We start from the raw sequence: 14,392 nt of genomic DNA, 5'->3' as shown, positions 1-14,392 counted from the left end.
GGGTAAAGACACAGACTCAAGCACTCAGTCACGCCTTCTAACAAATGTTTATGAGGCATCTCCTGTGTGCTGGGCATCACGCAAGGTATGGAGGGTGCAGTGGAAAGCAAGGCAGATGCTCAGGGTGCTCACAGACTAGTCAGAGAGAAGCAGGAGCAAAGGCATCAAAAGTGGGGTTTGGGTGGGACGAGTGTTCTGGGTAGACCTGCTGGGTTCCGTGGGAACCTCTAAGGGGGCGATGGTTGCTGACCTTGCGGGGACACCAGGGGAGGCGTCTTGAGGGAAGTGATGTTGTGTCTGAGACCTGGAAGATGAGCAGGGGTTAGCTGGGTGAAGAAATGTGGAAGGGAGGGAGGAAAGCGTCGCAGACAGAGGGAACAATGTGGGCGTCTTCCTGGGCGGGATGGGAGCCTGCAGTGGCAGGGGGCTTGAAGGAGCCCACCTCAGGGGCATGATGGTAGGTGATCATGGCACGAGACGTGGCTGGAGGGTATCTGGAGCTCAGTAACGCTGAGCCGTGTGGGTCAACCGAAGGGCCTCAGCCTTCATCCTAAGAACAGCAGACACCATGGACCCATTTGGGCCCGTGCTGCGATCTTGGCTCTGCCACACCAGCCTCGTGACCATCAGCAACTCACTCCATCTCCTTGTGCCTCCGTCTCCTCATCAGAAAAGTGGAATCATAAATCAGAGACTCACCCTCCTGGTTTGCCCAGAACCGAAGGGGTTCCCAGGATGCGAGAGTTTCGGAGCTAACACTGGAAGTGTCCTGGGACGAGCTGGTCACTTTTGTGGCATTTACTTCTCTCAGGGGGTTATAAGGAGGAAAAGAATCCAGGCAAAGGGATACTTGGAAAGTCATTGGCTGATTTAAGGTGCTGAATGAATCTACTGTTAGGAACCACCTTGCCTCTGATGCTCTGCCTGCTTCTGGGCCTCAGTTTCTCCAGCTGTTTAGTGACTCAGATGATTTCCAGCCCCATGAGTCTGTGACTCCCGCCACATCCGCCTCGACTCCCCGCCGCCATTATACCTGTCAGTGGCTACATTCGATTGGTGCTTGGTTTCGTGGCAGGCACTTCGCATGTGCAGTAAGAACATTTTGTGTTTTATAAGGTCCGGCTGCATTCCAAGGAGGAAGCTTCTGGTGCACAGAGGGCTGATATTTATGGGGTGGATGGATTTGGGGGGACGGGAGTGAGGGAGAACTGAATTACTGAGCTTGTTAAAAGGAGACTGTGCAGCTCCACAGGCGATGTGGGAGGGAGGAGAGGCGGGAAGAGAAGAAAAGGAGAGGTGAGCAGAGTTGGTAAGGCAAGGAACCATGTGCTTGAGGCTGGCCTGTTCCTGACACTGTCATCTTCATCAAAACCCAGTCATTATAGGTTTCCGTAAGATTTTTCCCACAGCACGTTTCTTGGGGGAACCCATGGAGGAGAGTTCTACTTCCAGGTTGATGGGAAAACAGAGAAAGTGCATGGTTGTTTAGCCACCTAAGAGAGACAGAACCCAGAAACCGTCATCACAGGAGTAACAGACACCACAAGGAAGACTTTGGGCTCCAGAATCCATGGAATGGTGGGGGTGGGAGGGAGTCAAATCCACTTTCGCCGGCTCCCTAATATCTGAGTGTTTCTGACACGTTATCATCATCCCACAACCACACTGTGCAGTGCGGGCTGCGAATCCTGGTGGACCGGAAAGAAAACAGACTTGTCCTGAGTGGTGTGTGCTGGTAAATAGTGGAGCCAGGTGGAAATTCCAGATAGGGATATATTGGGAAGCCCCGCTAGCATCCGCTCTGCCGGGCATCTCCAGCAGTGAGAGATGAGCGCTTGGTGATGCCGAGCAGATCTCAGGCGGACACAGGAACTCAGCTTGAACTCCTTGGGTACCCCATGGTGAGAACGTTTTTCTCCCTTTAATTCTCTTTCAACCAGAGAGAAATTCTCAAAATGGCACTAACTCATCTTTAACTCATAACACTTGCTAGCTTTTTTTTTTTTAATATTTTTTAAATTTTTATGTATTTATTTATTTATTTTGAGGCAGAGTCTGGTTCTGTCGCCCAGGCTGGAGTGCAGTGGCCGGATCTCGGCTCACTGTAAGCTCCACCCCCCGGGTTCAGAGCCATTCTCCTGCCTCAGCCTCCCGAGTAGCTGGGACTACAGGCGCCGCCACCTCGCCTGGCTAATTTTTTGTATTTGTAGTAGAGACGGGGTTTCACTGTGTTAGCCAGGATGGTCTCGATCTCCTGACCTCGTGATCCGCCCGCCGCCCACCTTGGCCTCCCAAAGTGCTGGGGTGACAGGCATGAGCCCCCGCGCCCGGCCGCCAGTCTTTATTTCCACTGAACAGCGAGAACAACCTTCGCACAAAGAGCCTTGGCAGAAAAACAGTGTCTAGTTATAATTTAATCACGTTTTGTTTTCGCCATATTTATCTTCACGGTTGTCTCCTCCTTACAACAAATAGTAACACTAGCTGACCACTGAAGCGGCCTCAAGGGTCCTTTTCAAGTTTATTTACTTAAGGAAAAAGCTTTGCGTCCATTTAAAGAATGATAGGTGTGGGGGTTCTGGCCGTGCATAGATGCAGCTAGAACTCCTGTTGGGGTTCAGTCCATCTGTGAAAAAAAATATGTGGGGGGCAATTTTTTTTTGGCCACCACATTATCAAAAATAAAAAGTCAAGGCCGGGCGCAGTGACTCACGCCTGTAATCCCAGCACTTTAGGAGGCCGAGGCAGGCGGATCACAAGGTCAGGAGTTCGAGACCAGCCTGACCAACATGGTGAGATCCCATCCTTACTAATAATACAAAAATTAGCCGGCTGTGGTGGTGGTTGCTTGTAGTCCCAGGTACTCAGGAGGCTGAGGTAGGAGAATGGCTTGAACCCAGGAGGCAGAAGTTGCAGTGAGCTGAGATTGCACTGCTGCACTCCAGCCTGGGCAGCAGAGCGAGGCTCCGTCTCTAAATAAATAAGTAAATAGTTAGATAATATCCCATGCTGCTGAAGGTGTGGGGAAACAAGCAGCCCCACAGGTTGTATAGGAGGGTACAAATTTGTTGAACATCTGTCCAGATTTAACAGGCAGATACCCTTTGACCCAGCCATTTCCCTTTTAGGAACTTAACAGATAGGAATTTGCAAAAATAAAAAAAGCAATGATTGGATAAGGATTTCCATTATAGCGCTGTTTATAATAACATCAAAACAAAATAAAACAAAACTGGGCTGGGCGCAGTGGCTCACGCCTGTCATCCCAGCACTTTGGGAGGCCGAGGCGGGCAGATCACAAGGTCAGGAGTTCGAGACCAGCCTGGCCGAAACGGTGAAACCCTGTCTCCACTAAAACTACAATACTACTACTAATAATAATAATTTAAAAATTAAAACAAAACTGGAATCAAAATATGTTAGGAATCCCAGTCAACAGGGTGAAAGGAAACTAAAAACATATATATTAGGAAAAAAGTAAATGTCCACGAACAAGAGGGTCATTAAATTATGGGAGTATACATGAAGCATATTTCAGGTATTTGAAAGAGGTAAAGTTATATCACTGAAACACATAATACTTTTAACTTGAGTTAAGGATGTACGTACATGTGTATGACTATTTCTTGGGAGAATACACATGAGACTAGACATGGTGCTTGCTTTTAGAGAGAAGAGCTGGGAATGTAGTGAAGAGAATGATTTTGACACTCATTTTATGTTCCCTCGCTATTTTCCCATGTGCCTATGCTGTTTCTAAAACTTAAAAAACACCACAGCGTCACAATTATTAGGCAAAATTCTACTTGTAACCTTATATAGTAATAAAGATTTTCATTACGTCAAAGCTCAAACAAAACACGGGCTTGGATAATACCTGAAGGGTTCTTTAAGACTCTACATAAAAGCGTAAATGACTCAATAAGTCTGCGTGACCTTGCGGACAAGAGAAAAGAAAGACCAGCTTCAAAAGATAGAATCCCGACACTTACCGTCCGGTGACAGCCTGCTCATCAGACCTGAGGAGGAAGACATAGAGCATGATGTGCAAATGCAACAGAAAGGAATATTTCTCATTAATGGATTTCCCCGAGTTCAACAGATGTAACAAACTCTCTTCTTCAGGAAGTGTGGCTATACTACCTCAGTCCTGATGCCTCATTATTCCCACTTAATCCCCATTCCTACCTCTATCAGTCACAGCAAGGCCAGGCGCAGTGGCTCAGGCCTGTAATTCTAGCACTTTGGAGGCTGAGGCGGGTGGATCACCTGAGGTCAGGAGCTCAAGACCATCCTGGCCAACATGACGAAACCCCATCTCTACTAAAAATACAAAAATTAGCCAGGCACGGTGGTGGGTGCCTGTAAGTAAGCCCAGCTACTCGGGAGGCTGAGGTGGGAGAATGGCGTGAACCCGGGAGGCAGAGGCGCTGCAGTCACTCAAGATTGCACCACTGCATTTCAGCCTGAGTGACAGAGTGAGACTCCGTCTCAAAAGAAAAAAAAAAAGACAGCAAGCATCACTCGTCTCTAATTTCTGTTTACTTGTCTCTGTTTCCCACCAGACTCTGAGTTTATAAAGAGTGATCATATCAGATCCACCTCTGGGCTCCCATCGCCCAAGCATGAGTCCAGGCACAGACTAGATACTCAGAAATCCTTGCTCAAAATTTCCCACCAGAGTGCACAGTCCAGGGGCATTGGGAAGTGGCAAAGTATTTACCTACGATCCCTGATGGTAGCCCATCCAGGAAGAGTCAGTGTGGTGGCCAAGGTTACGTGCGTGGTCCAGAATGTTGTCCCCAAGAGGTCACAAAGATGAAGCCATAATCAGAAAACCAAAAACAAGGTCAGATGCTGGGGGCTGGGAACAGATTGGGAAGTAGAATTCACAAGGGATCATGCGTGGTGAGCAGTCAGGGACTAAGACTCAGAACGCTGTGAGATTATTGAGGACCCCCGTGCATTTGAGGCAGGGAAGAACGTCCAAAGTAGGGAAAGAGGTTGGGACAGCAGTCATGAACCATTCTTCATTCATGCTAGCAGCAAAAGAAAAGATGATCCTTTATTGCCTCTAGAAAGAGGAGCCAAGCTCTGTCCTTCTATTTACCCCACACCAGCCCTCTGAGATCAGATATTGTCCCCATGTTGCTGGCAAGGACAGGTGAACCTCCAAGGAATTATGTGATTTGCAGAGACCTGTGCAGCTGGCGAGTGAAAAAGCAGGAACTCAGACTCAGAGCTCTCTGACTCCTTCTAGAAGTCTCCATTTCCTCATCTACAAAACGGGAACGTTAGCTGGGGTGAGGCTTCCTACCTATTGAAGAATCCCACTAGGTTTGCTAGTGGAAAGTGCTGTATTTATGGAGCTCACAACGCCTTTCTCAGTGTCACTGAAATTCATCTGGTAGTTAATGCCTAACGTTGTTGGGAATATTGATGTGGGCATTGAATGGTTGATATCCAGGCTATGCATTTTACTAAGTGGGTGGCCGTGGGATGATCAATGAACTCTCTGTGCTCTTTAAAATGGAGATATTGGCCGGGCGCGGTGGCTCAAGCCTGTAATCCCAGCACTTTGGGAGGCCGAGATGGGCGGATCACGAGGTCAGGAGATCGAGACCATCCTGGCTAACACGGTGAAACCCCGTCTCTACTAAAAAAATACAAAAAATTAGCCGGGCAAGGTGGCGGGCGCCTGTAGTCCCAGCTACTCGGGAGGCTGAGGCAGGAGAATGGCGTGAACCCGGGAGGCGGAGCTTGCAGTGAGCTGAGATCACGCCACTGCACTCCAGCCTGGGCGACAGAGCGAGACTCTGCCTCAAAAAAAAAAAATAAATAAATAAATAAATAAAATTAAAAAAAAAAAAAGGAGATATTATTTCCCGTTCGGAGCTATGTCAATAAGGAAGATAATGCAGACTGAGTACTTAGCCTAGCTCCTGGCTCAAAGCAACATTTAGTAAAGTTAGAAATAGTAATACGAGGTAAGTAATCATAATGATGATGCTAATAGTATTGGATTCATACATAAGGGTGTGCACGTGTGTGTGTGGTGGGGGCAGGGACGTGGACTCAGAAAGAGGTGGTGAAGTCTGGATTTCTTGAGTTGAAAATGTTTTGCAACCATAACTTCATTTAACCTTGCAAAGTAGGCACAGAGAGGTGAAGTGACTTCTCTAAGATTGCCCCACCTAAGAAGGAGCAGAATTAGGCTCCACATGCAAAGCTGCCTAACGTGGGCCTTGTACCCTTTCTGCAAGTCATCGTCTCACTTCCTGACCTAGCCTTCTGCCCCTGAATCTTGCAAACTCAGTGACAAAGCCATGGTCTCATTCCACCTAACTTGTTCCAGATTGCTATCTCTAGGAATTATTAAATAGGCAGCAATGATGGTGGCTTTTACTACCTGACCTCAGAAAGCAAAAGTGTCAGTCATTGTGTCTAACCAAATATTATTATCGACGTCAGGTAGACCTGAATTGAGCTCTCAGACCTAATAGCTTTCCTTGAGCCATGTGTGGACCTTCCTGAAGCTTGGACCATGAAAGAGTGCTCAATTTCTGGGCAACTGACTTTGGCAGGGAGAGTAGTAAAAGGGTTTTTTGTTGTTCATCAAAGGAGAATTCCACACTTGGTTTCACTAGTTCCTCTATTAGAGGCTAAGCTGTGAACAGACCAGAGAAGAAACATCAGTCGAAGTTCAGCAGCAATGATCCCTTTTGGACAAAGGCAGACAGAACCCAAAGGGAAAGAGAAGGAATGAGAAGCTTACCTTTCAGCACTGTTGGCATGCAAGCAGCAGGAAGGGCAGGACCGATGGCAGCCCGTGGGAACCATGTTGCCAATGCAGGTTCAGAGAGAATGTGAAAGGAATTAAGTCATCCTTGGTACCTCATTGCACCCCATAGGTCCTGAGATAGGTTAGGGAACCAGAGTGGGGAACTGCAATTCATTCTAAGTGCATTGGACCCCTTTGGAGGCACATTTACCCTGAAGTCAGAAACTTCAGGATTACCAGTGGCCTGGGGGAATCCAGACCCTCCCTTCTCCACCTGAATTTCTAGTATAAGGAGGGCCTCCATAACAACCAAGTGTAATCTCTAGTTCTCAGCCGGAGACTGGATGTTAATTATGGGAAAGGAAGACGTCTTACCCACCCCGCACCATATTTTTCTCATCTAAAAACCACCAATGAATAACACACAGTCTAACCCAGGTGTGCGTTCTAGAGCAAAGGCTCCTAGATTGTGGTGGGCCATTGATCCTACTGAAAATCGGTAGGGTCCTACTGAGAACACCACACAGGTGTTCTCTTTCTCTTTCTCTCTGACAGCACACCCAGTTTTAGACCCGATGATAGAGGCTTGTCGGCTTCCTCAAAGTCCATCCAGTTGCACCCTTCCTACCCCCTGCAGTCTGAAGGTTCTGGGTGAAGAGGTCATGTTTGAATTGAGGGCCTCAGCCGGGCGCGGTGGCTCACGCCTGTAATCCCAGCTCTCAGGGAGGCAGAGGCGGGAGGATAGCTTGAGCCCAGGAGTTCGAGACCTGCCTGGGTAATATAGCGAGACCCCGTTCTCCACAAAAAGGAAAAAAAAGAAAAAAAAAAAAAAGAATTGAGGGCCTCTGGATCTGCCCCCGGTTGAATGTGATAGTCAGCAGTTTTGCCTCTCTCTTTCATTCGCTTCCTTCTCTAGGTTGAAGGGCTCCCCATTTATGTAGGGAGAAGGAGATACGACTTACAGTTGACTGGAAGGGGCAGCAGAGCCAGGAGCCAGTGAATCAACATGGAAAATGCAAGGAAGAGAGTAGAATTAATATTAACATAACCCATCTCTGTTAATTTTTACATGCATTTCTTTATTCCTTCATGGAACATTTATTTGCCTGTTGTTATATGGAGTGCGATCTTTATATGGGACACTATTTTTATGTAGTTTGTCACATCCATTTGACAAAGATCAGTACAGCGGTAGCATTGCAGTGGCACGAGTGTTGGAAACCCTTCTTTAACTTTGCAGTTTCAGAAATTGATCTTATATATATATATATTTACATAAACACATAAGTGTGTATGTGTACGTATGCACACACACCATGGACCCTTGAACAATACAGGTTTGAACTACACAGTTACACTTATACTTATCCACTTAGATGTGGATTTTCTTCTGCCTCTGCCACCCGAGACAGAAAGACCAACCCCTCCCCTTCCTCCTCCTGCTCAGCCTACTCATTGTGAAGATGACAAGGATGAAGACCTTGACAGTGACCCACTTCCCCTTAATGAAGGGTAAACATATTTTCTCTTTCTTAATAACATTTTTTTTTCTCTAACATAGTATATATACTATGCTAGAATCAGCGTAGTAATATATGTAACATACAAAATATGTGTTAATCTACTGTTTATGTTGTTGGTAAGTCTTCTGGTCAAAAGTAGGCTATTTGTAGTTAAGTTTTGGGGAAGTCAAAAGTGATATGTGAATTTTCAACTGCACTGGAGGTTGGTGTCCCTAACTCTCACTTTGTTCAAGGGTTAAGTGTGCATGTGTAAAGGTTTGAGTGTCCCCCAAATAGCATGTGTTGGAAACTTAATCCCAAATGCAACAGTGTTGAGAGGTGGGGCCTACTGGGAAGTATTTAGGTCACAAGCGCTCAACTTTCATAAATAGATTAATGCTGTTTATAAAAGGGCTTGAAGCTTTAAGCTCTCTGTCTCTGTTTCTGTCTCTCTCTCTCTCTGTCCTTCCATCATAGGATGACACAACAAGAAGGCTCTCACAAGATGCCAACCCCTCTATCTCGGACTTCCCAGCCTCCAGAAACATGAGCCAATAAATTTCTATTCATTATAAATTTTCCAGTCTCAGGTATTCTGTTATGGCAGCCCAAAACAGACTAAGACAGTAGTTATATCTGGATGATAAATATATATCTATATGTAGATATAATTCTACACATTTCCATGTATAATCCTACAGATATAAATATATAGATCTACACTGATATATATCCTATATGTCTCATTTAATGTAAGCTGAATTTTTCTTTGAAGCATTGTTTAAAAGAGCAAACTGCTGAAAACAACCTGAGTGGCCATTAGTATGTGACTGGTCAAACAAATTGTGGACTTCCATACAAGGAATATTATTCAGCCAAAAACGTATAAATAGGAGGTTGAGGATGCTCCTTATAAAATGACACAGAGTCATCTTCAGGAAGTATTATTAGCTGAAAAAAGTAAGGTGCATACAGAACAGTGTGTATAATACGCTGTCTTTTTTGTAAAAATAGAAACAAGACTGAATATATAAATACACATTTGTTTCTACTTGAATAAAATATCTCTGGAAGGATCTGGAAGAAATAGTTAATATCAGATTCTTTTGGGGAAGAGAAATGAGTGAAAAGGTTGGGAAGGAATTTTTTCTGGTATAACCTTGAGAACGTCTTGAATTCTGAACCCCGGAAATCTTGTTTTAAATGAAAATAACATGATGTTTTAAATTGAATATTTAATTAGTAATTTAAATGTAATTAAAGTTTATGTAAATACTATTTTAATTGTTCATGGAAATGTTAATAAAATAGTAACATAAACCAAAACATTTTAATTAAAACAGCATAATGTTTTAAATTGAAACAAAAACTGTGGATCATGAGATGTTTGCATTTGTTTAGGCTTAGAAGGTTCAGCTTTTGAAGACAGGAAGGAACTAGCATAGGCTAGCTTTTTAGGTATAAAAAAACCCCAAATCTTCTCTGCAGGCATTTGAGCTCACCGGGTCTGGTGTGGGGATTAAATATTTTTTAAGTTTCCCACGTGATTCTTGTGACGATGGTCCAATGTGAGGGTCCAGAGCTTTGGAAATCTCAGACCCCATATGGGACGCTTACTCTTTTGAAAATTAAATTGCATGACATATTTTAAATTCTCAGTACATGCTAAATGCTTAATTAATATTGGTTCCTTTTATCTCCTTTCAATCTGAAATAATAATATTAACTTAAGTTTTCACAGTGCGTTCCATTCTGCAGGCCTCTTTCCATTTATTTAGTCCTCCTGAGCACTAGGAATCTTGCTAGGCTACAGGAATAAACAGATGAGTAAAGTACAGTCCCTGCCCTCTAGGAACTTACAGTCTTGCATTCTAGTAGGGCTGGAAAAAAAAGAGATCTTTTTCCCTTCCGTGTGACTTGGAGCAGAAATTCTCAAAGTATCATCCAAAGACCACTTGGCGGGGGTGGGAGGTGGTCCCTGAGACCCTTTCAGGGGATGTGATGGTTGACTTGGGGTGTCAGCTTGACTGAGGTACCCATATAGCAATAAGACATATTAATTCTCATTGCTTCGGTAGGCACTGAGTCCATCCATCTTCTGCTGAAAGGGAAGCCTGAGTGGTTTGGCGTTTGATTAGAATGTTTGGGCTGCCCCAGGTGTGTCTGTGAAGCTGTTTCTGGAGGATATTCGTGTGTGAGTTGGAAGACTAGGTGGGGAAGATCCACCCTCACGGTGGGTGAGCACCATCCAATTGGATGGAGGCCCAGCTGAAGCCAAGAGGTGGAGTAAGGGTCAATTCTTGCTCTGCCTTCTGCAGCCGGGACGCCCTTCTCCTGGCCTTGGATGTCAGAACTCCAGGTACTCCAGCTTTTGGGATTCTAGGACTTGAACCAGCAGTCCTCTGAGCTCCCAGGCCATTGGCCTCAGACTAAGAGTTAGTTAGAACCATCCATCAGCTTCCTTGGTTCTGAGGCCCTCAGACTTGGACTGAGCCACACTACTGGCTCTCCTGGTTCTCCAGCTTGCAGACCCCACAACAGAGTGAGCTAATTCCCCTAACAAATTCATTCTCAAATATCTCTATCAATATATCTCTATATCTATATCTATATGTATCTATATGTATATCTTCATGGTTCTGTCTCTCTGGAGAACTCTGCCTAAAACTGGTCTGCGTGATCCTCCCTTTTCCAACTCCTTATCTGTGTGAGATTAGATATTCATTTGCTTCAACCTAAATAGCACATTGTGGCTGGGCGGGGAGGCTCACACCTGTAGTCCTAGCATTTTGGGAGGCCGAGGTGGGTAGATCACCTGAAGTCAGGAGTTCAAAACCAGCCTGGCCAACATGGTGAAACCTTGTCTCTCCTAAATATACAAAAATTAGCCAGGCATGGTGGCGTGCACCTGTAATCCCAGCTACTTGGGAGGCTGAGGCAAGATAATTGCTTGAACCTGGGAGGCAGATGTTGCGGTGAGCCAAGACCATGCCACTGCACTCCAGCCTGGGCAACAGAGCAAGACTGTGTCTCCAAAATAAATAAATACATAAAACTAAAAAAAAAATAGCGCATTGTGACAGACTGAAGCAGAAATGAGAATTCAGCTGTGTTCTATAAAACTAGATATCAAAGAGATTTGCAAAAATGTAAAATAATACCTTTCTTCTCAACTTTTTTGGTTGGGAAACAGCCGTTTCACTGAAACATTTATGTCAATATGTGTATTTGTTATCCTTATTTTAAAAATATTTTTAATTTCAGTAGCTTTAGGGGTACAAGTGGTTTTTGATGACATGGATGAATTGTGTAGTCTAGGTGAAGTCTAGGATTTTAGTGCACCAGCACCTGTGTAATGTACGTTGTACCCAATAGGTAGTTTTCATCCCTCACCTTGCTGCCACCCTCCTTCCTTCTGAGTCTATTATCCTTATTTTTAAATGCAGTAATAGATATTTTAATAATAGCTTTACTGAGATATAATTCGCATACCGTGCAATTCACCCATTTCAATGGTTTGTGTGATACTCAGACTTGTGCAACCATCACTACACCAATTTTAGAGCCTCTAATCACCCCAAAATAAACCCTGAACCCCTTAGTCATCGTCCCTAAATTCCCCCACCCCTCACCCCCTGGAAGTCACTAACGTCGATTGTGTCTCTATGGATTTGCCTATCCTGAATATTTCATATGCAGTAAACAGAATCAGGTAATAATGTGATCTTTTATCACTGGCATCTTTCACTGAGAATAATGTTTTCAAGGCTTACACATGTTGTTGAATGCATCAGAACTTTGTTTCTTTTTGTGGGTGAATAACATTCCATTGTATGCATAGACCACATTCTGTTTCTCCGTTCATTAATTGATGCACGCCAGGATTACCTCCACTTTGCTAGCTCTTAGGAACAGTGCTGCTGTGAACATTTGTGCACAGGTTTTTGTGTGGACTTACGTTTCATTTATCTTGAGCACATACCTAGAGCAGAATTGCGGAGTAACTCAGCATTTAACATTTTGAGGAACACCCAGACTGTTTTCCAAAGCAGCTGTATCATTTCACATTCCCACCAGCAGCATATGAGGGATCTAATTTCTCTACCCTAGTTAGTGTATAGTGGTACCTCATTGTGGCTTTGGCTTCCATTTTCCTAATGGCTAATAAGGTTGAGCATCTTTTTATGTGCTTATTTGTGAATACAAATATTTTTTGTAAATATAAATATTTGTAAATATTTATAGTATTTGTAAATATAAATATTTTAAGTTAAAAATCCTTGAATTTATAATAAGGTAAATATCAATAAAGATATTTTACTGACACCTTTGGCCAGGCACGGTGGCTCACGCATGTAATCCCAGCACTTTGGGAGGCCAAGGCGGGCAGATCACCTGAGGTTAGGAGTTCAAGACCAACCTGACCAACATGGTGAAACCCTGTCTTTACTAAAAATACAAAATTAGCCGGGCATGGTGGCACGCAGCCTGTAGTCCCAGCTACTCGGGAGGCTGAGGGAGGAGAATCGCTGGAACCCGGGAGGTGGAGGTTGCAGTGAATGCAGATCGCGCCACTAACCCTCCAGCCTGGGCAACAGAGCAAGGCTCGTCTCAAAAGTAAATAAATAAATAAATAAATAAATAAATAAATAAATAAAACCCTCGCTGGGGAAAAAAAAAAAAAAGAACTCTTTAGATCCTCAGTAATTTTTTTAGCATGTTCAGAGGCCCTAATACCGTGAAGTTTGCAAACCACCAGCTGGTGTTACACATAAGTCAGGGTGTTATTCTAATGGAGATCTGCCTGACATCTCTCTTCCCTGATAAATGCTCTTCATTTTCCCAGTGAGCCTCTCTTCCCCAGACAAAGGAATGAAGGAGGGCTGCTCTTTTAGTTGTGAGCATCACCGTAAGACCACAACAGAAAGGTGGTTTGCTTTTCCGAGTCACTCCCAGACCCCACGGCAAGTCCGTGCACCAGATCCAAGTCCCACCCTTCCCCAGAATTGCCAGAGAGGTCGCAAGATCCAGAAGAATTTTAGGGGAGGTAGCTATGAAAATACAGACTTGGGGGTTCCCCAGTTCTTACTTTTTTCTTTAGTTGCAACTGGAGACAAAAGCATCAGCCAGCCGGTTCACAACAGGATCAGGGAGCAGGAAGCAGAGAGAGGAATCAGCATTAGACTCAGATCAGTGCAATAACCAAGAAGACCAGAGATAGAAGTGTCCCTGGAGACCAGCTGACCCACTCACTGCTCTCAGTAAAGCTACTCAGGCCTATCTGTCAGCCCATCCGTCCATCGATACATCCATTCATTCATCCTCCATCCAATCAACGTTTACGTGGTACGTGATCTGGGCATTGGCCTATGTTTTGGTGCTGGAGACACAGATAAATCAGATTCAGCTCCTGCTCTGTAGGTGTTTGTAAGGCTGATTGGAAAGAGAAATTCTGGTATAAGAGTACACTAGACATCCCAAACTCTGTTCTCACAGAACTTGCTATCTATGAATGTCCCAAACGTCTTACAGGTACTTCAGGCTTAGCCTGTTCAAGAAAGAATCTGTGGTCATCACACTCCTATCCATCAAAAAATAATCTGCTAATGCAATACTTGTTATTCTTACTATTTTTTTGTAGAGATGAGTCTCACTATGTTGCCCAGGCTGGTCTCAAACTCCTGGCCTCAAGTGATCCTCTTGCCTTGGCCTCCCAAAGTGCTGGGATTAAAGGCTTGAGCCACTGCACCCAACCAATACGATCAATCTCTCTGAGTTCACACTGATATAAATAAATACAGTACTTGAATAAATAAACAGGGAAGAAAAGTCAGCTTTTCCTTACAGAGAAATCCCACTGAATGTATGTAGAAGGAATAAGGGGAATAGAAAATCACCATTGGGGAAACACCGTAGCAGTCATTTCTGTAAGCAAGAGCCACAGATGGAGGCTAAAATTAACGGGCAAACACTGGAGGAGAAACGGTATTTGCACAGCCTCAACATTTCTCCCCCAGCATATTTATTAATTACAAAGGGGGAAAATACTAACTTAACAGTGGAGAAACCTGGCAGACATCACCTTAGCCGAGTGACTAAAGTTAACACC

General features: G+C 44.4%; 2 protein-coding genes across 2 annotated transcripts in view; one reads left to right on the top strand and one right to left on the bottom strand.

Moving 5' to 3' along the window:
* LOC105551651 (zinc finger and SCAN domain-containing protein 5A) overlaps positions 1-14,392 on the top strand; it is a 106,525-nt gene that overhangs the window by 25,145 nt on the left and 66,988 nt on the right. The gene's annotated exons all lie outside the window — the stretch shown is intronic.
* LOC105551650 overlaps positions 1-14,392 on the bottom strand; it is a 37,788-nt gene that overhangs the window by 21,104 nt on the left and 2,292 nt on the right. The window contains exons 2-5 of the mRNA XM_011996985.1: positions 7,744-7,749; positions 6,776-6,784; positions 4,724-4,732; positions 3,993-4,019 (exon numbers count right to left, since the gene is read on the bottom strand). Of these exons, the coding sequence (XP_011852375.1) occupies positions 3,993-4,019; positions 4,724-4,732; positions 6,776-6,784; positions 7,744-7,749 (51 nt within the window). The remainder of the gene's footprint in view (positions 1-3,992; positions 4,020-4,723; positions 4,733-6,775; positions 6,785-7,743; positions 7,750-14,392) is intronic.

This window comes from Mandrillus leucophaeus, unplaced genomic scaffold (genome assembly GCF_000951045.1).
Source record: "Mandrillus leucophaeus isolate KB7577 unplaced genomic scaffold, Mleu.le_1.0 Scaffold53, whole genome shotgun sequence".
Classification (NCBI taxonomy): domain Eukaryota; kingdom Metazoa; phylum Chordata; class Mammalia; order Primates; family Cercopithecidae; genus Mandrillus; species Mandrillus leucophaeus.
The sequence above is the reverse complement of the archived record's forward strand: the minus strand, read 5'-3'. Positions and strand labels throughout refer to the sequence as shown.